This window comes from Mus caroli, unplaced genomic scaffold (genome assembly GCF_978045245.1).
Source record: "Mus caroli unplaced genomic scaffold, Mus_caroli_1 scaffold_15, whole genome shotgun sequence".
NCBI classification, from domain to species: Eukaryota; Metazoa; Chordata; class Mammalia; order Rodentia; family Muridae; genus Mus; species Mus caroli.
This window is the reverse complement of record NW_028227270.1, coordinates 64,785,317-64,806,350: the sequence shown is the minus strand read 5'-3', so window position 1 is coordinate 64,806,350 and position 21,034 is coordinate 64,785,317. Positions and strand designations below refer to the sequence as shown.

The 21,034-nt window shown below is 46.4% G+C and overlaps 1 protein-coding gene and 1 long non-coding RNA gene across 11 annotated transcripts in view; one reads left to right on the top strand and one right to left on the bottom strand.

Annotated features, from left to right (window-relative positions):
• The window catches only part of Fam193b (family with sequence similarity 193 member B), a 32,069-nt gene extending 24,595 nt beyond the window's left edge, over window positions 1-7,474 (bottom strand). For 3 of the 10 annotated variants that reach the window (XM_021179793.2, XM_029468365.2, XM_085831044.1), the window contains exons 1-2: window positions 6,145-7,004; window positions 817-877 (exon numbers count right to left, since the gene is read on the bottom strand). Coding sequence is in view for 5 of the 10 variants with exons in the window: in XM_021179794.3 (XP_021035453.1) it covers window positions 7,247-7,459 (213 nt within the window). In the remaining 5 variants the exon portion in view is untranslated. Of the gene's footprint in view, window positions 1-816; window positions 878-6,144; window positions 7,005-7,246 lie in introns of those variants that run through there. The other 7 variants (XM_021179794.3, XM_085831041.1, XM_085831046.1 and 4 more) reach the window with 4 other exon arrangements.
• A 203-nt stretch (window positions 7,475-7,677) lies between these two features.
• LOC110308629 (uncharacterized) lies at window positions 7,678-8,955 on the top strand. The gene is made up of 2 exons (XR_002379584.3): window positions 7,678-7,886; window positions 8,506-8,955. It is a non-coding gene; the product is annotated as an uncharacterized LOC110308629 (long non-coding RNA).
• The last annotated feature ends 12,079 nt before the right edge of the window (window positions 8,956-21,034 follow it).

Below are 21,034 nucleotides of genomic sequence, written 5' to 3'. Positions count from 1 at the left end.
ACACCTGCCACATGGTGCCACATTCCTGGCAGAGCGTAGCTCTCTGGGGCATGGAGTGGCTGCTGATCATTTACATATGTTCAGAGACCGAGTGTGATTTGTTGTCTGTCACATAGCAGGCGTTCATTTAATAAATGAAATTTTAAAGCCTTACGGCTCAATGTCTCAGCTACTTAACATCAGGAATAGAATTTAAATAGCAAACCCAGTCCCTCTCCTGACCTGCTGTGCTGAAGGCAAGGCTCTGGTGAGAAGGAAGTCAGAACTAAGACTCTCAGAATGCTAGAAATCAGAGCTACAGTTAGTGCCCTAGGCGCTGACCAAACCCCACCTTGGTGGTTTAGAACTTTTTCTGCAATTCTTACCCTTCTGGTAGGCAGGAAACTGCTTCCTTTTCTAAGGCCAGTCGGTAGAGACCCTTGTCTGGTCATATAAGCTGAGTAAGGGCACTGCAGTGAGGCTGGCTGATCCTAAGGACCCCACGCCTAACCAGCACAAGCTGTTTGTTTCAGTCCTAGTAGCCAGAGGAAGGCCAAGCTGCTCATTTACCCAGACACCTGGGCCAACTGCTGCTCTACTCTTTTAACTCCGAGACAGTCTCTCTTTCTCTCTTTCTCTCTCTCTCTCTCTTTCTCTCTCTGGGAAAGGAGCATGAACTTTGGAGACATTGTTCTAAGTTCAAATCCCTCTTCTGCCATTTCAGTATTTTGAGTATTACTCAAATTCTGAGTCTCAGGTTTCTCAATTTATGAAATGGGAATAACACCATACTTCACAGAGTTGTGAGGACAGAAGGAAATAAATTATGTAAAGTACCTGGCCTGGGTCTGGCACACAGTAGGTGCTCAATACCCGTTAGTTTCTTTCCTCTTCTGCCCTGGAAAAAATGATAGGGAAACTTACTAAGTAAGACTTGCCCAAACCAAATGTATTACTTGAAGCACAGGACGGAGAACTAAACAGTGACCTGCAAGGCATCCTTGAACCCCCACGTGGTACAACAAGGCCCTGGTTTCCTAATCAGAATCTTCAGTTAGCAGCTCCTCTGCCCTTTCTTCCTGCCTTAGTTTCCCCACATCCCTTTTCAGTATAAAGATACCTATTTCTTTCATTCTAATGGGGGAAAATCAGAAAGGGAGCCATGAGCTTTGGATAGAGGATAAAGGGGGAGACAGGTATATTATGAAACTGCAGCATGTTCCTCCTGCAACTCTGCTAATGGCTACCTAATTTGAAGGATGAGGATGATATAATAGGGGCAAACTTAGACCCTTCCTAGGATACAAGCTTGTCTTGGTCTTAACTGCCCATGAAGGACCATTAAGTACTACTTTCCCCAGTTACAAACCCTCTAAGTTCTTAGTCAGAGCGAACAGGGCCCTCTACAATAGAGTGATTGCCTAACTTAAGTGAACAGAAGAAAAAATAGGATCTCACTATGTAGCCCTGGCCAGTCTGGAATTCATGATGTAGACCTGGCTGGCCTCAAAAATCACAGAGGTTTATCCGCCTCTGCCTTGAATGCTGGAATTATAGGCATGCACCACCATGCATGGCGTCCCATGTCTTACTTGTTTAAATCTGTTATCTCTACAAGACTTCCACAGACAGACAGTGTTCCAGGAATCACTGTGTTCCAATCATTCGTCAGAGATACACTGGAGGCTAATATACAACACAAGATGAGCAGTTGAATAGTTAACTCAGGAAGTGGAGGAAGGTGAGCTTTTTGGTTTTGTCTTTTTAAATTTAAGTGCATGAATACTGTGCCTGTATGCATGTCTGGTGCCTATAGAGGCCAAAAGAAGGTGTTGGATCCTCTGGAACTGGTATTACAGACAGTGTGATTCACCACGTGGGTGCTGGGAATTGAACCCAGATCCTCTGGAAGTGCTCTTAAACCTGTGCCAACTCTTCAGCCCAGTTTTATTTTTTATGTGATACTAGGAATCAAGCCCAAGGCCTTAGACTTGATGCAGGCTTTCTACCATTGAGTTTTATCCTCAGACTCTAGCCCCTTAAAACAAAACGAAACACAATGCTTGACTTCCTCAAGTTAGCAGCTTCCAGATCCAGCCATACTCAAAATCATCTACTAGAATCTAAAAATGGATCTTGGGTGGGCTCCGGCCCTAGTTGGATAGGTCACAGATGGAACTGAACCAAGGATGTGGCCATAGTGAGGCTGGGGTGAGGAGACATGGACTAGAGAGAGCAATCCCAGCTGCCTCTCCCACAGATTTCCGTTCTCACACTCTATCACAGAGGGTTGACCAGACCATCTGCCTCCCTACTTCACACCATCCCTTGCTTCCTCAGCTGCCCAAACCACCAGTAGTGGAGCATAACCTGACTTCTCCCTGCTCTCCAAATGAGCCCAGGCACTGCTCATCCCTTCTTTGTAGACTAGCGACTCTCAACCAAGTAGGTCCTGAGTCTTTGGGTACCCTTTCACAGGGTTCTTACAACAGATATCCTGCATTTCAGATATTTACATTATGACTCATAACTGAAGCAAAATTACAGTTATGAAGTAGTATCAAAATAATGTTATGGTTGGGGGGACTATACATGAGGAACTGTTATATTAAAGGGTCACAACATTAGGAAGGTTGAGAATTGATGTCGTAGACACTACTTCCTTTCTCCACCTTACTTTCCAGAGATATCCAACCATTAGACTAGGCTCTGAGAAGCTTCTCTGTCCAGCATTCCCTGGGTTACCATATCCTGGGCATCCAAAGAAGCAAGCACCTACAGTTATAGCTACCATTGTGCTACGTGCCTGACAAGTCTGACTTGTTGGTCCCTATTGTTAACCAAGTAAGCCTGGACTCACTGTCCTTTTATAAAGGAGTACACAAACCGAGGAGGCTTAAGACACTCCCAAAGGCTGCAGGATTTGCCATATGAGCTCCCTAATGTCAGGAACCAGGTTTCATTCCCTTCTCCTTTTGCAGCTAGTCCAGGGTCTGGCATTAAGGGCTCACTTAGTGTTGGTAAAACAAATGAAGTTGACAAGAGTGCACTGGGTATGACAGTATGTATGCCAGACCTGGCCTGAGTGAGGACCAGGGAGTCAGCACTGTGAGGTATCCAACAGCCACATACTGTGCAATAAAGATCACATATAATATATACCATTAAAGTGATTTAATTAAAATGGTCCCGACTCTAAAAATTTCTAGGTACAGTAAGTAAAAGTGTTATGATTACAATCCCCCATCTATTATTAGACATTAAGCTAGTAACTCTAAGACATCTTAAGGAAACTAAAAACTTTAAGTGGAATGGGCAAGTCCTTATCATCAAATGTCATTGGCATTTTTGCACTGAGATTTCTTTCTGGCTTACAAAAGAACTAGGTGGTTCTAGGCAGGATGGCCCTGAGATCCTTTCCTCCCACTGGCCATGACCGTGGTGCAGGCACAAGGCAGCGGCAGCGGCAGGTCTGAGGGTAGGAACCACCTTGACCTTCTGTGTATCGCAAACAAAGGCCCTGGTTACAGAGATCATTTTGAAGCTTGCTGAGTAATTAAACATAATGAAATGGTTTCAATAACCGTACTGACTGATCACCTCAGCCAGTTCCTCAAGGGAACAGATTTCCTCTTAGCACTGCAAGAACCAGGTCTCTGGAGGCCTTCACACTAAACTGGACTGTCCCAGGAGATGTTGGAGAGACGGGAGGGGGAGAGCAGGGTGAGCTCACCGCCAAGAAGCCCAGTCTCCTTAGCAAGCCTCCTGGGTTCTAAGCACGCACACAGGCTGCCAGCTGAATGGGTTAGGACTAAAATCAGCTGGTACAGTAGTAGGTAAGGCTGGCTTTGGCCACACTACACAGCTCCTGCCACCATCCTAGGCTGCTTTCACATTCTCTTGTTGACAAGGCTCAAATAGGGAAAGAGAGCAGCTCTGAGACACAAAGCGAGAGGGAAGGTGGGGAGTTAAATTCAAGTCTGTCAGGCTGTTCTCACGGCCTCCTTGGACTGTTCTGAGGGTCTGTGAGCTGACCTGCCTCCGCCTTTCCACCGTCCTTTGCTAATAGAACAGTACCTGTTTAAGCTTTATCTCCAAGTAAAAGGGTTGGAGGATTTGGGTGAATAGACCAGATTTAGTGGGCTAGAACAACTGAAAGGCCTTTTGGGATCCCAAATAATCTTAAGAGATTGTATCTGAAAGTGTCCAGGTCACACGAGTGAGCTAAGAGCTACAGAGAACCAAGCTGGAGCCAGGCTACCTAAGGAAGCACTGCCACTCAAGCACTCAGGATGACTTAGAGAGACTCGGGTTCAGCACCAGCAATGCTTCAGGATTCTAAGAGGCACAGATGTGGGTATGAAACATCCTCTGCTTCATTTTTTCCTATTGTTATCGAAATGGGTGATGTAGACTAGGCTGGCCTGTAACTTGCTATATAGTGCAGACTAGCATTGAATTCAAGGCTATCCTCCTGCCTTAGCTTCCCAGGTGCTAGAATAGAATTACAGGCACAAACTACTGCCCCCTGCCACACAGTTACTTCAAAACACCCACTTACGTTAAGAATAAAAACAAAACAAAACAGTGTATGGGTTTTGGATCTTAGAATAAGTCTGTGGGCTAGATGTAGTCTTATTTGCCACCCACAGACTTGGTTCAGCAGGTAACATTGAATTTTACCTTCCATATTCACTCTACATCCAGACAAAAGTGAGGGGGGTTAAAAACCAAGATCCTTAAGAAAGATATGACAGTAGACAGAGCAATGTCCAACCTCTACCCTGACAACAAGAACTTTTGACCAGAGCACAAAAAGCTGTGTCTTGACTCTCATTTCTACCCTTAGCAAAAAGCAGGGTCCAATCAGAGCTGGTCTTTCAGCTCCCTTGTGTGTGTCAGAGTGAATTTTTACTTGATTGGATTTTTTTTGCCTCTTGTTTGTAAGTGGGAGTCATTTGTGTAAATGTTTAATTGCTGTGGGTTTCTGTTTTCCCATCTGAGAACGGGGTAATTGTAGTTATATCCTCTAGTCTGTTTACTGTTAGTCACTAGGACAGGGATCTGGTGACTAGTTGACAAGGCTCCTGCACTCTACAGTGTACATGGACAAGCAGACAAAGAGCCCAATCAGCTGGCTAATGCATCAAATCAGTGCTAGATGCTGAGGGGCGCACAGGGGAGGAGGAAGGTATGCGGGCTGGAGAGATGGCTCAGCGGGTAAGAGCACTGACTGCTCTTCCAGAGGTCCTGAGTTCAATTCCCAGCAACTACATGGTGGCTCACAACCACTTGTAATGGGATCCGATGCCCTCTTCTGGTGTGCCTGAAGACAGCTACGGTGTACTCATATACATAAAATAAATAAATCTTTAAAAATAACAAAATAAAAGTAAGGAATGCTAACCACCCAGCATGAATAAAGGAATGAATTTCTAGGTCTTTCTTTATAGACAAGAATCTATCAAAACCTGGATCAGAGGATCTAATGAAGGTTCTAATCTGGGACAACTGTATTTCAATGAAACTGAACAGTTAAGACACCATCCAAACTTTCTGGGCTCTCTATGTGACAGGGGCTCTAGAGCACTGTATGTCTGAATGGGAAAGAAAGAGGAAAACAGACGGCTAGCTACATGGTTCTCTTCTAGATAACAACACTCTTTGGGGGGCGGAGGGTCAAAACAGGTAAGAAGGGGAAGCACCGTCTGGTTGAAATGGAGACCCAGCAGGAGCACAGGGCAACCTGTGAGAGCCTAGGCTGCAGAGCAGGGTGTTGGGTACGCTTCTGACATCCAAGAAGTTGAGAGACTTTCATTAATTCAAAATCCTCTCACCGAGACACAAAGGAGAACACATCAAAAGTAGGTTACAATAAGCGCAGGTTCTGGCCTGATTCAACCTTCCCCTCCTTCACCTAGTTACTTCTCCGTAAAGGCAAAGCCTGGGACAGGCGTGGAGGAGCCAATGAATGGCATCCTCCCAGCCCGTGGTGTTCACTGTTCAGTGCTTCGGACAGACACATCAACAAGTTTCATCACAGAAGGAGTGGTGCCATTGAAGGGAAGCAAAGAGGGTGGTGGGCACAGAGGGGGCACTTGGTTTAACTGGGGAGGTCAGGGAAAGCGTTCCAGGAATGGTACCCCAAATGGCATCCCCACTCACATGCACAATTCCAGAGATTCTACTAGAAGGCTGTCAAGAGCCATGCCTTCAGGCTGCACCAGCCTCCCAGAGTCCCCTGCTGCCCGATGCAGTGTCTGCAGAGCCAAACGCATCTTCCGCCACGCCTCGTCCTCATCCGGGCGCTGCATCCGACCCTCCAAGACTCCTGCAGGGGCCTGCCTTCCTTGGCAGGCTCAGCCAAAAAACCAACTCAAAACTCTTTTGTCAGAGCAAGCTTAGGGCGAGCCACCCAGCCCCGGGTGCCACAACCCTCCCTGAGCAACTGTGGCCCACGCCACCCCCGCCTCTCCTGTTTGCTCATTTTTGCTCAAAAGAAAGTGACCTTCCAGGTGGCAAGCTGGAGCTTATGAGAATCCTCCCAAATACTCTTACTCTCGCAGGATTCACCAAACTAGTGGACTGGTGGGGTAGGAGGTGGGAGTGGGGGCGCCTTGGGACAGGAGATAGGAGGAGAACAAGGGTTTCCTCTTTAGTGGAGTTATTCTAACAGTCTTTGGGGCCGCCTGACTCTCTACTCCAACTGTTCTGCTGGGTAGGGAAAGAAGAGAGGTCCCGGAAGGCAGATGCAGAGAGGTACAGCTGTTGAGGGTAGCGGCTGCAGACGGTGCAGGGGAAGGGATGAAGCTGCTGGGGGCGGGGGCGGGGGCGGGGGCGGGGGGGCGCACAGAGGCTGCAGTCTTGCAGGTTCCGGCGCCCTGAGATGATGGTCTTTTAGGGGCAAGGGGGGAGGCGGATCAGGTGGCTCCAAAGGGAAGTGGAGGGCAGAGAACCCAGCGGTGGACTAAGCGGTGGTCTCGGGACCTGAGAGAGTCCCAGAGAGCATAAATGGTCAGAAGATTTAGCTCCGGAGCAGGGCCTGAACGGGTAGCTTTACAAGGGTCGCAAGAGGGTTGGCTGAGCTTTGGCTTTGGAGAGGGGTCCAGCCTCCATTCCCGGCAAGCGGGTTGAAAGCATCTGCCCCGGACTTGGGATTTGGCCCCAGACCCACAGCATGGTCCATGCCCACTCCCGCCCCACTCCCGCTCCCGCTCTGGGGAGGTGTAAGCAGCCCGGCAGTCGGAGTCGTCTTGCTCGATCCTACCTGAGGGCCTGGAGCCAGCTTGGGCTCGTCTTCCTCTCGGGGGCCGTCGCGATCCGGCTCGGCGGGCACCTCCGGGGGCCCTGCACCCGCTCCCGCTTCCAGGCTCGGCGGCGGCGGCTGCGGCTCGGGCGCCTGGGGCTTCTGCAGCCCCGCGGCCCGCGCCCGCTCCCGCCGGCCCGCGCCGCCGCTCGGCCTGCTCCGCCTCCGAGTCATGCTGCCTCTCGCGCCGCTCCCCCGCTCGCTAGCTCCTCTCGTGCCTCCGCCGCCGCCGCCGCAGCCGCCGCCGCCGCTCCCCTCACAGGACAACAGCCAATATGGCGGCGCCCGGCGCCCCTCCCCGCCTGCTGCCAACAGGTCAGAGGGCACACTCAGTCCGCGCCGCCGCAGTCGCCACCGAAGCCACCAGCGCCATTTTTAATAAGGCCACCTCCCTGAGCTTCGCAGGAGACCAGCCCCAGGCGAGATCCTGTCCTAAGCACTAGTCCGAAAGGCTGCGATCGGCTAGAGAAACACATTGGGCGCTGTAATAGCGGGCCTAGGAGCTTAATTATCCATTAAATAATGAGTGAACTACTAATTTTTTTTGCTGCGAACTTTTCACGCTCATCTCTTGGCCCCTCCCTAAATCACTTGGAAACAGGTACGAATTATTCCTATTTTGCAATGGACAAGCACTGGCTGCAAAATGCCTACCAAAGATTCCTAGATATCGATATCATCCCACCACACCTGTGGCCAGCCTGAGGCGAAGGAATAGGCAGGTCTTTACTTGTCGTTTACTGAGAGCCCCACGTTCTGTACTCAGAACTGCAGGACCCAGACTCGGGGCTTTCTTGAGGCTGATGGGAAAGGGGGTCACTTAAATAGATAATAGGATCGGCGTGACAAGGATGAAATGATTAAAGCACATACTCTGGCAATGTTTTTTTAAAAAGTGGTATGTGCGAGAGAGGACTTTAACCCACAAAGCAAAATTAGAAATGTTTTAACAGATCAACATTTTAGTTGTTAATATGTCATCTCCACCCATTTTTGTGGGGCAGAAAAATACAGGCACATGGAATAAAATAATAATAATAATATATTTTTTTAAAGTTTCCTATGCTGTCTTATGCCTTGTCGAGTGAAACTGAAACTTTTTGGTAGTTACATGTGGAATTTATATTGATAACATCAATCAGAACAAAATCTGAAACTTTGACTACCAAGAAGTAAATAAAATTTTAAAAATTACTCTGTTTATCTTATTGTTTTAATAGGTGTGTGTGTCGATGGGACTAGGTTAAACTTCTTTGACCTAACTTGCTCCATCTTGAAGTCTGTCCTCCATTTTGCATGGCCCCAATTCCAAGAAAAACCACAAATGTTCTAAGACTAGAGTCTACCACTCAGGGAAGGGGAGGAACATCTGGCCTTTTCTCCAAGATCCTGAAACAGTTGCCACCTTCTTTCCCTGGGATACCCAGGGGCCACCACAGACCAGTCAGGAGCCAGGACCTCTGGAAAGCCCCCTACCCACAACCAACCATGGTAAAGGTTGCCTAGACCCTCACCCTAATCTTCCATTTCATACCTGGTTGTGGTTTTCTGCTTTAAAAGGCCTATGAGCCCACTTCTTGAGCTCATTGCTTCAGCTCCCGAGCCTGACTGCATCTCTAGTCCAGCTTGTTTCCCTTGGTGAATAAAAGCTGCTTTTGTTTGACTTTGGATTGTGGCGGTCTGTGCCTCATTATTTGTGTGACCTAAGGCCCAACATTTCTGTGTGTGTGTGTGTGTGTGTGTGTGTGTGCCTGCGTGCGTTCTCAATCAGTGATCTAGAGTAGAAGGGCCCACTGTGGGTGGTGCCATCCCAGGCCTGGTAGTCTTGGGTTCTAGAAAAGAGCAAGCCAGCTGGGCGTGGTGGTGCACGCCTTTAATCCCAGCACTCGGGAGGCAGAGGCAGGCAGATTTCTGAGTTCGAGGCCAGCCTGGTCTACAAAGTGAGTTCCAGGACAGCCAGGGCTACACAGAGAAACCCTGTCTAGAAAAACCAAAAAAAAAAAAAAAGAAAAACCAAAGAGCAAACCAGTAAGCAGCACCCCTCCATGGCCTCTGCATCAATTCCTGCTTCCTGACATCCTTTGGTGATAAACAGCAATGTGGAAGTATAAGTTAAATAAACCCTTTCCTCCCCAACTTGCTTCTTGGTCATGATGTTTTGTGTAAAAATATAAACCCTGACTTTAATTTATTTTTAAGATTTATTTTATTTATATGAGTATGTTGTAGCTGTTTTCAGACACACCAGAAGAGGGCATCGGATCCCATTACAGATGGTTGTGAGCCATCATGTGGTTGCTGGGAATTGAACTCAGGACTTCTGGAAAAGCAGTCAGTGCTCTTAACTGCTGAACCATCTCTCCAGCCAATGATTATTATTTTTTTGTTTTTGTTTTTTTTTTCGAGACAGGGTTTTTCTGTATAGCCCTGGCTGTCCTGGAACTCACTTTGTAGACCAGGCTGGCCTTGAACTCAGAAATCTGCCTACCTCTGCCTCCCAAGTGCTGGGATTAGAGGCGTGTGCCACCACGCCCAGCACGACAATTCTTGATTACTAATCAAAGCCAGTTCAGTATCTGGAAGCAATGCTTGTGAGAGTCTAAATAAGACAAAGCATTAGAAACAATTAGTAACAGTAATTTTACCTGATAGCTTCCATAACTATTCTTATTATATATAGTTTATTAATCTAAGAGAAATGTCCTTTTCTAGACTAAAAAGGGGCAATATTGGGGATGTTTTTGAGCACTATGTATTTAAGTGATGAATTCTGTACCCAGAGATCCAAATGTAGTCCAGAATTGGTATTGGCATTATTATGAAGCATTTCCTGATTTGGTATTTTGTAAAACACTGTCCTCCATTATCTTCTGATTGGTCATTAAAGACCTGGGTAGAAGAGAATAAGGTGGGACTTCCGTACCCTAAGAGAGGGAAGGTCTCAGTTGGCCACATGAGGACTCAACATGAGGAATCAGATGAAGGAGGTGTCAGAGTGAGACCAACATGGTAGGTAATGCCATGTAGTGGGGAAGTTGTAGGAATAAGGTCATTGTGCACTGTGTATAAATATTCACCTGTCAATAGAAAAGCCTTTTGCCAGTTAGCTGAGGCAGAAATCAAAGGTAACACACCTGCATGGGAGAGAAAGATTTCTGGAAATGAGTCAGGTATGTGAGAGATTCACCCAAATTCTGAGGAGACAGACACATAAATCTGAGAAGTAGGTAAACAACCATGTGGCTATAGAATAGAATAAACTGGATTATTGAGATATGAGCGAGTCAGGGAACAAAGTCAAGGTTATTGATCTATATATAAGAAGTTTCAGAGTCATCGTTTCTGGGAACAAAGCTTGTAAGAAAACAAAAACTCTTTAAGGATATATGGCGCCCAACATGGGGCATGGAACACAAGCTTAGAAAAGTCCCAGGTGAGAGGCAGTGCAGTTATATTTGGCACTGGATGTCGGGAAAGTACTTACACAGAATCTGAGACAGAAATCCAAACTTAAAGTTTAGATGAGAAGAGAAACAAGCGTGCTCAGGATACAGAGCAGTTTCTTAGTTCTGTTCCTTTAAGAGAGAAAAAAAGCCATAAGAGTAGCTGGTAAAAAAAAAAAAAAACAAAAACGGTTGCTTAGCAACACAGTTTCTCAGGAGGTCAGGTGTGGCTAGCTGCAGAGAGAGAAAAAAAAAAAAAAGACAGCTGAGGAAAAAACACAGAGAGGCTCATTTAAGAAACCCCACTGGGGCTGGAGGGATGACTCAGCCAGTAAAAGCACAGACTGCTCTTCCAGAGGTCCTGAGTTCAATTCCCAGCAACCACATGGCCCACAACCATTTGTAATGGGATTTGATGCCCTCTTCTGGTGTGTCTGAAGATATGAAGACAGCTACAGTGTCCTTATATACATAAAAATAATTAATTAATCAATTAATTAAATGCTTGGGGGAAAAACAGTTTTTCAACCCACAGATGGAGGGTGGGGTAGTCATAGAGGTTGGGAGACAGCAACAGAGTCCTGAGATGTGGGAACATGTGCTGGCCCTATTCATGCCCACCTGACATATGCTGGGCTGAGGAGATGTCAAGAACAACTTCCCAGAGTGGGGAGCAGGGGTCAGGATCTAAGGAGACTCGTATCCTGGTTACACATGGAAGTCATAAACGGGACAGAGACCAGGCCAATGACAGTGCAAGGTCTGAGCTAAACAGCAGAAGCCATAACACAGCCACAGAAGACATATGAACACAGCCAAACTTTGGGTCAAGTAAAATTGTGATTAAATGCTAAAAGCTCAGAATTGCAGGAGGTGATTGAGAAGTCCAGGCAAGCATAGTTAGGTTAGAATAAATCAGTATCTGCCCAGCTATAGTGCTCAGAAGTATATAATAAATATACCAGGTCTCTGTGTCATTGCTTTGGGCAAAGAAGGGCATAGAAAAGTCCATTACACAGTACTTGCCTATTATCCTATGCAGGAAGCCCTTTCTGCTTTGTACCATGGAGGGAAGTAACAGAGCTTTTTGATAATTTGGTTCTGAGAAGAACTCCAGTTTCGTGTTGTTGAAACAGATTAGCAGGTCTTCTAGAACAGTGTGGTCCATGTAGCCATCCTTTGCCATCCCAAATGTTTTTGCTCCACTGGAAGGTGAAACACAGAGAGCCCAAGAACCACACGGCTCTGAGATGGGACAGAGTCCCAAAGGAAAGGTATCCTGAGACACAGGAGCTCAGGAACCATACTCTGAGAGTAAGCCTCCGCAGCAGAGGCATTGACGCTCTCAAGAGAGGGGATCCCCAGCTGAGCTCAGGAGCCTCAGCCATCCTCCTCTTCCCTGCTGCTTGCTTCTTCTCTTCATTGCTTCTTGGGTTCTTCCAATAAGAGAGTCACGCCAGGCAGCAAATCTCATGAAAGAGATTTGTTGGAGGGTCCAGGGTGTGGAGGGTCAAATCCAAGGGTGGCTGCCCTTTGTTCCCGGGAACAAACAGCAGAAAATTAAACATAGGGCGGGGCTTATACAGTGCTTCTTAGGGGGCAGAGCTAACAGAGTAGAGATTTCCATATTGAAGATTGGTGGGACTTCAAGTCCTGAGCTTGCGAAGCTCAGGGATTGGTGGGAATTCCTGTTCAGGGATTAGTGGACTCTCCTGCTCAAGGATTGACGGATTTTTGTGCGATGCTCTGTGGGGCTGCTTGGGGAGACTGGAGAGGAGGAGCTACTGCCATTGGGGACAGCTCCTATGTTGTAGACTGAGACAGGAAAGAAGGTGTCACCACCATGGACAGCTCTTCATGACTGCAGTAGGCTGAAGCGGGAAGGGTTCTGCTAACATAGATAGCTCTTGAGAGCAGCTTCAGCTGAAGGGTGAAAGGTGATGAACCACCATGGACAGCTCAAATAATGGCTACAGACTAAGGGTCTGTCCTGGTGCTGTCATTTTGACAAGAGCCACCATATTTATTTATTTATTTATTTATTTATTTATTTATTTAGTGTTTCTTCGAGACAGGGTTTCTCTGTATATCCCTGGCTGTCCTGGAACTCACTCTGTAGACCAGGCTGGCCTCAAACTCAGAAATCCACCTGCCCCTGCCTCCCAAGTGCTGGGATTAAAGGCATGTGCTACCACTGCCTGACTAGCCTTTTTATTTTAATTCTGATAGACTTCTATTTTCCATCATAGCAAAATGTATACCAACCAACCAAAAAAGGTTTGCATATGCTCAGCCCAGGAAGTGGCACTTAGAAGGTGTGGTCCTGTTTGAGTAGGTGTAGCCTTTTTGGAGTGGGTGTGCCACTGTGGGTATGGGATTTAAGACCCTCATTCTATCTTCCTGGAAGCCAGTCTTCTCCAAGAAGCCTTTAGATGAAGATGTAGAACTCTCAGCTCCCACTGTACCATGCCTGCCTGGATGCTGCCATGTTCCCACCTTGGTGATAATAGACTGAACCTCTGAACCTGTAAGCCAGCCCCAACTAAATATTGTCCTTTATAAGAGTTTCCGTGGTCAAGCCAGGTGTGGTGGTACATGCCTTTAATCCCAGCACTTGGGAGGCAGAGGCAGGCGGATTTCTGAGTTCGAGGCCAGCCTGGTCTACAAAGTGAGTTCCAGAACAGCCAGAGTTATACAGAGAAACCCTGTCTCGAGAAAAAAAAAGTTTCCGTGGTCATGATGTCTGTTCACAGCAGTAAAATCCGAACTAAGACAGAAATCCCCTTCTCGTCTCTATAAATATTTACCTGCAACTGGGTTCGGGGCCCTTTCCCATTCTCCTGTGTCAGAGACAGTGGTGTGGTCCAAGCTTGAGTTTGGATATAGAGACCCTAATGTAATTGCATTGGAATGGGCTTCTCAGTGGTCTTTTGGGGGTTCACAAATGTTTCATGGCACAACACTTCTTTCTTTCTCCTCTTTCTCCTTCTCCTTGTGGTGCCTAGCTGAGACCCCCTACTCAATCTCAAGTCCTGACTTCCTCTCTCCTGCCCAGAGTCTCCAGCCTTTTATTATCCAATCAGAGATTATTGGGGAACATTCTTTATAGCACACTGGTCAATACAATGCCAATGTTCAGACTGAAACCTGATTTGGGGAGGGGCAGAACTCAGCATCTGAATTACATGGCACACGAGACCATTTGCAACCCACACATGCATCTTGTAGTCTCTGTTCTACCAGAGTTAACTCTGTCTCTCTGCTTCAGCTGTTAATCATCTTGGAATCTCATTGTATCGTTTGAAACAAATTACTTAATTCTTTGAGTAGTTAATTCAATGGTAAGCCATAGCCAATTAACTTCTCCCCTTAATCCTTGAGAATCATTAAGAGTTTGCAATTGATCTCTTCTAATCTGTACCTTTTGTGGCTGATTTCTTTTGTTGTTGCTGTTGCTCACTTATTGTAGAACCAAAGAGTTAATAAAAATCTCTTCCCTGAAGATTTTTCTTTTCAGGAGCAACTTGTAACCCTCACCATGACACAATTCTTTGTGTTTACTTAAACATTTTCTCTAAAGTAACTGTGTCAGAATCAGTCAACAAAATGTCATCCATGTAGTGATAACTAACAGATTGAGGAAATTGCTTACAAAGTATTTCTAGTAGTTGTTGCAGACTGACACATGAAGTGTGACTACTGGTCAAGCTGTTAGTGATCTTGTAATCCTGGGCTGCCCCTTCTTCCATCCTGGTGACACCCTTGGTTTGAGATTAACCCTCGAAACAAGCTGTTTCATCAGATCATCCTCCCAGCTCTTCAGCTTTCTCTGACCTCACCGCCCTCTGGTACAGTTCATTTCCCTCTTCCTGCATCTGAGAAACTCCCTGACTCTTTCTCAGTCACTGGGGCTGAGTGTTTTTGTTCTCCCTTTTCCGGTGCTTCTTGCCTGCCTCCCAAGTGCTTCCACATGTTCCCACAATTTTTCCAGTTGCACAACTAATTCTGCAACCCATTCAGAAATAAGAGCAAAGTGGTCCCTTCTGTTTTCCCATTTCAGCCGGGTTTTTTTTTGTTGTTGTTGTTGTTGTTGTTTCTCGGGCTTCTTCATTTCCACCTGCAATTTTTCCCATTGTGAAACCATTCTCCCCCAAAACAAAACAAAAACAAACAAACAAACAAACAGACCAAAACAGAATATAGAAAAAAAATCTGGAAATGTCATTTGGGGGATATCCCAGCAGCAGCAGCCGCAGCTATTTTTTTGGCTGATGTACTGACCAGAGTCCTTCATTCCCCACCATATTCTCTGTGGCGTGCCAAATCAAATTTCCCATGTTGCCTAGCCCCACATCTGGGTGTCACTTGTAGCTACTCTGTGGGTTCCTCTTTTTTCTACCCTTCTCCACCCTTTCAACCTCCCTAACACCAGATAAGAGGAGAAAGGATGGAGAGGAAAGGAGAGAGCATGAGGCAAATCAGAATCAGCTGCTGTGGACAATGTACCCCATAATGGGTAACACCTGGGATTAAGACAAAAACATTCAGGGTTTTTTGCTCTTAACTCAGAGGTTAAGAGCACTGGTTGCTCTGCTAAATGTCCTGAGATCAATTCCCAGCAACCGTGGGCTGGCTCACAACCATCTGTAATGAGATCTGGTGCCCTCTTCTGGCCTCCATGCATATATGCAGGCAGAATGGTGTATATATAGTAAATAAATAAATCTTACACACACACACACACACAGAATTTCTCTCTCTCTCTCTCTCTCTCTCTCTCTCTCTCTCTCTCTCTCTCTCTCTCTCTCTCTCTCTCTCTCGTGTGTGTGTGTGTGTGTGTGTGTGTGTTTAAAGAAACTAAAATTCCAAACTTGTCACCACAGGTTCTCACTATGTAGCCCTGACTGAACCTCACAATGAGACCACGCTGACCCCAGACACACAGAGAACTGCCTGCCTCTGCCTCCAGTGCTCTGACATTACAGGAGTGAGCCACCATGCCCAACGCAAAAGAAACCACACCTGGCCCTACAGAGTGAGTTCCAGGACAGCCAGGGCTACACAGAGAAACCCTGTCTCGAAAACAAACAAACAAACAAAAAAACAAAACAAAACAACAAAAAAGAAACTCTTAAAGGACTTGTTGGCAACCAGGCATGGTGGTGCACACCTTTAATCCCAGCACTTGGGAGGCAGAGGCAGGCGGATTTCTGAGTTCGAGGCCAGCCTGGTCTACAAAGTGAGTTCCAGGACAGCCAGGGCTATACAGAGAAACCCTGTCTGGAAAAAAAACAAAAACAAAAACAAAAACAAAAAACAAAAACAAAAAGAAAGAAAGAAAGAAAGAAAGAAAGAAAGAAAGAAAGAAAGAAAAAAGAAAACAGGGACTGGTTGGCAATATGACTCCTTTTGCAGCCATTAAACTGTCTGACACCCCAAACACCAACCATTTCACTGACACAACTGCCCCAGAAACATGGGATGTCTCCCAAGCTAACTGGTCTACTGCTGCTGAGCACGATATGAGTCTCTAGGAATCAACCTAAGCCTGTGTGAACTTTATTTTGAGGAGATCAGCCAGTTAACTCCTTGTGGGGGGGGGTGGATAATGATAATTGTCTATGTATTCGTCAGTGTTTGATAACTGCTGTACCAAATAGGACTCAAATGTCAAAGGTTTAGCCCCTTGGATTTTTGGTCATGCCACAGTCATTGATTGAATGAGAATTTGTTCATGTGGTCATTTAAGTCTTCTGCCTTGTGGCTCTGCCTCTTCTGGGTTCTCAAAGTCCTCTTCGGTCAACTCTAAGATGGGAAGGAAGAATTGGGGAGGGTTGCCATGATGATTTGTACATATTCGGCCCAGGGAGTAGCACTAGTAGAAGGTGTGGCCCTGTTGGAGTAGGTATGGCCTTGTTGGAGTGGGTGTGGCCTTGGAGTGGGTTTGTCACTGTGGGCGTTGGCTTAAGACCCTCATCCTAGCTGCCTGGAAGCCAGTATTCTACTAGCAGCTTTCAGATGAAGATGTAGAACTCTCAGCTCTGCCTACCTGGACACTGCCATGTTCCTTTCTTGATGATAGTGACTGAACCTCTGAACCTGTAAGCCAGCCCCAATGAAATGTTGTCCTTTATAAGACTTGCCTTGGTCATGGTGTCTGTTCACAGCAGTGAAAACCTACGACAGTTGCATAGGTCACTGTCGTGATCTACACAGAGGAATGACTAGACACTACTTTCCATCACATGCTGTTGATGAGAATTCAGTGACATGAAGCTGCCTACTGAAATCGCAGTCTCCACTGCCTTCTTTCTTCACAGGCAATAGCTCATCTGCTTTGAGTCTCTACAGAACATTTTGTGATTTGTACACGATATGCAGTATAGTTCACACAGTACCTGGTGGCGGTGGCATATGCCTTTAATGCCAGCACTTAGAAGACAGAGGCAGGTGGATCTCTGAGTTCAAGGCCAGTCTGTTTCAAGCTGTCTTGAAACAAAGTAAGTTTCAGGATGTCTAAATCTATAAGGAGAAACTCTGTCTTGAAAAAATAAAGAGGTCCCCATGGATTCGTTTACACAGTACACACTCTGCTTTATCTGGCTTACTTCCCTGGGCACGATAATTTTGAAATCATCCTGGTTGGCTTCATTATTAATAGTTCATTTCCAGTAGCACTCCATTGTCTGGAAGTACCACAGTGTGTTATGTGTTAGCTGTGAACAAGCAGTTATGACAGACATTTCCTCCATATTATATTAGCATCTTATAATGCTCTGAGAGCTTAGAAGAAAATATATTTAATGTGTGTGCACATATATATATACACATATATATGCAAACATATATGACAATTACATCTTTTGTAACTGTTTAAAGTGATGTGTGTGTGTGTGTGTGTGTTTACATGTTAACTTAGAAGTGAAGGTGGGAAGACAGCCAAGGCTGTTACACAGAAAAACTCTGTCTCACAAACAACAACAACAAAACCCAAAACAAACAAACAAAACAAAAAAGTGAAGGTGTGTCTGTCTTAGAGCTTTTTTGTTGTTGGTGGTGGGTTTTTTTGGGGTGTTTGTTTGTTTGTTTTTTCAAGACAGGGTTTCTCTGTGTAGCCCTGGCTCTCCTAGAACTCACCCTGTAGACCAGACTGGCCTCAAACTTAGAAATCTACCTGCCTCTGCCTTCCAAGTGCTGGGATTAAAGGCGTGCGCCACCACTGCCTGGTTGTCTTAGAGTTTCATTGCTGTGAAGACACATCATGACCATGGCAACTCTTCGAAGGACAACATTTAATTGGGGCTGGCTTATAGGTTCAGAGGTTCAGTTCATTATCATCAAGGTGGGAGCATGTCAGCATCCAGGCAGGCATGGTGCAAGAGGAGCTGAGAGTTCTGCATCTTCACCTGAAGGTTGTTACCAGAAGACTGACTTCCAGGCAGCTAAGATGAGGGTCTTAAAGCCCATGCAGCCAATCATTGGACTGAACGCAGGGTCCCCAATGGAGGAGTTAGAAAAAGGACTGAAGGAGCTGAAGAGGTTTGTAACCCCATAGAAAGAACAACAATAATAGCCAACCAGAGCCCCCAGAGCTCCTAGGGACTAAGCCATCAACCATGGCTATAGCTGCATATGGAGCAGAGGATGGCCTTGTCAGGCATCAATGGAAGGAGAGGTCCTTGGTCCTATGAAGGCTCAATAGATGCCCCAGTGTAGAGGAATGGAAGGGTGGGAAGGCAGGAGTGTGTAGGTGGAGGAACACCCTTATAGAAGCAGGGGGAGGGGGAATGGGATAGGGAGTTTCCGGGAGGGGGGAAAAACAGGGGAAGGGGATAACACTTGAAATGCAAATAAAGGGGCTGGTGAGATGGCTCAGTGGGTAAGAGCACCCGACTGCTCTTCCAAAGGTCCAGAGTTCAAATCCCAGCAACCACATGGTGGCTAACAACCATCCGTAACAAGATCTGGCGCCCTCTTCTGGAGTGTCTGAAGACAGCTACAGTATACTTTACACATAATAAATCTTAAAAAAAAAAAAAAGAAATGCAAATAAAGAAAATATCCAATAAAAAAAGCCCAAACCCACAGTGACACACCACAAGGCCACACCTACTCCAACAAGACCATACCTACTCCAACAAGGCCACACCTCCTAATAGTACCACTCCCTGGGCCAAGCATATTGAAACCACCACAGTGTCATTCCCCCTTGCTGCCCCAGTCTCTAAATGGTGTGACCACCTTCAATCTCCCCAATGGTGTGACCACCCTCAATCTCCCTAATGGTGTGACCACACTCAGTCTCCATAATGGTGTGATCATCTGTAATCACCATAGGTAGTCAGAGAGGGAAAGTGAGGCTGGGGGGGGGGGTTCTGACACCTCAGGAGTTGAGTGAGCTGAAGAGAACAGACTCTTGGGAGGCAGGCTTCATTGAGAAGCTCATTTAATTGGGGCAGGGGAGGGGGATAAGGGCCATTTAAACCTTTGTGAGGTACATAGGGACTCTGGGGCTAGGGCCAGGGTGCTGAGGATGCCTCATTTGCATGAGGAATTCCAGGTGCTGGCAGACATGACCCTATGAGGGGAAAGCAAATTTAACCTGGCCAATGGCTATGTGTCCTCCTCGGGTGAGGCAAAGGTGGGCAGGGGCACAGGGTTATGTGCATCCGTGGCAAGTGGGGCATGGCCCTACTCCTGCTGATCTTGGGATGAGATTTCTAGGGGATATGCCTTGACCCCACTCTTGCTCCAGACCAGCTTCTCCCAGTCACACTGTTCCACAGTTCCCTCAGCCCCACAAAAATGGGCTCAATAGCTTCCATTTAGTATCTGGTTATCGGAGTTTTTAAGGCAAAAGTCTAAGTTCTGGCAGCCCCAAAGAGTTGGGCTTGGCCGTTCATCTCCAATACATCAATTGCAGAGGTAATTAATATTGAAAATCGGGGAAGGAGGATTTTTATCAATGTGCCTACATGGAGAGCAGGAGTAGAGTAAAGGGTTGTGGTGGTTAATTTGGAACCAACAAAAAGACACACCCAAGAAAGATTGACTGAAAGGAGAAGATGCTCCCTGGGTGGCTATAACCATACAGTCTCTTGCCCACCAGCTGCTCAGGTAATGGCTCAGATGCTTTCATTAGTTCTGAAAACTTGGCCTTAGTTTAGGATTGTTCTCAACTAGCCCTTATACTTAAGTTGTCCCTTTATACTAATCTACACTCTGCCATTTGGCTCATTACCTCCTGAATTCCTGCATCTGCTTCTTCCTCCACATCTAGCTGGTGAAGCTTCCAACTCAGACTCTTTCCCAGAATTCCTATCTTTTCCCGGAAGCCCCACCTTTCCTTTCCTGCTTTGCTACAGGCCATTCAGCTCTTTATAAAACCAATCAGAAGTTGATGGAGAAGATGTTTACAAAACACTGAGTCAGGGCTGGAGAGATGGCTCAGCTGGTAAGAGCACTGACTGCTCTTCCGAAGGTCTTGTACTCAAATCTCTGCAGATCCAGGAACCAGGATTTGAATAATACACAGACAATCACATTTGAATAATACACAGACAATCACATTTACACATTTCATAAAAGATTACCCCAAGAAGTGGCAGTTTAATTCAGGGGTTCTCAACCTGTGGGTCACAACCCCCTTGGGGTTGCCTAACTCTGTCAGGAAACAGATATTTACATTACGATTTACAACCACAGCAAAATTATAGCCATGAAGTGAAGTGGAAACTTAAGGGTTCTTTGGAAAGTCCGTTGTGTTGGATGGCGTTTTGCTAAGGCAGACTTGTGAAGGAACGTTTTTGCTGAAGCAGACAGGAGGGAGGATGTTCTGCTAAAGCATGCACGTGAAAGGACACGTGATGAAGAAGTCTTCACTAACAGCATACGTGTATTGGTCTGCCTTATATCGTGTTGTTGAGATGCATTTGTTGGTATCCCGTTAGAGAAACACCACACCAAAAACTTCTGGCGGCGTGCTGCAGTTTCTTGCTGCTTTAGGGGACTCAGACTGATTGGCAGAGTGATGTCAGCTGAGGCAAAGCATGTGGAAGACACATGATGTTTGGAGATTATAAATAGGACTCTGAGTGTCAGAGGCTGAGCTTGGCTTGCTTATAGAGCTAGCTGTGCAATGCCTGTGGGTCTGGCATCTTCGCTGATTTTTACTTTACTGAGAGAGGCCTAGCCAAGAACTTTTCCTGGTGTTCCTGTTGGTCTTTGTCCCTCCTGCTGACTCGTGCTGAGGCTGGGGCCTGGCTGTCTCTGCTAGGTCATGCCACTGCTGCTGATTCATGCTTGC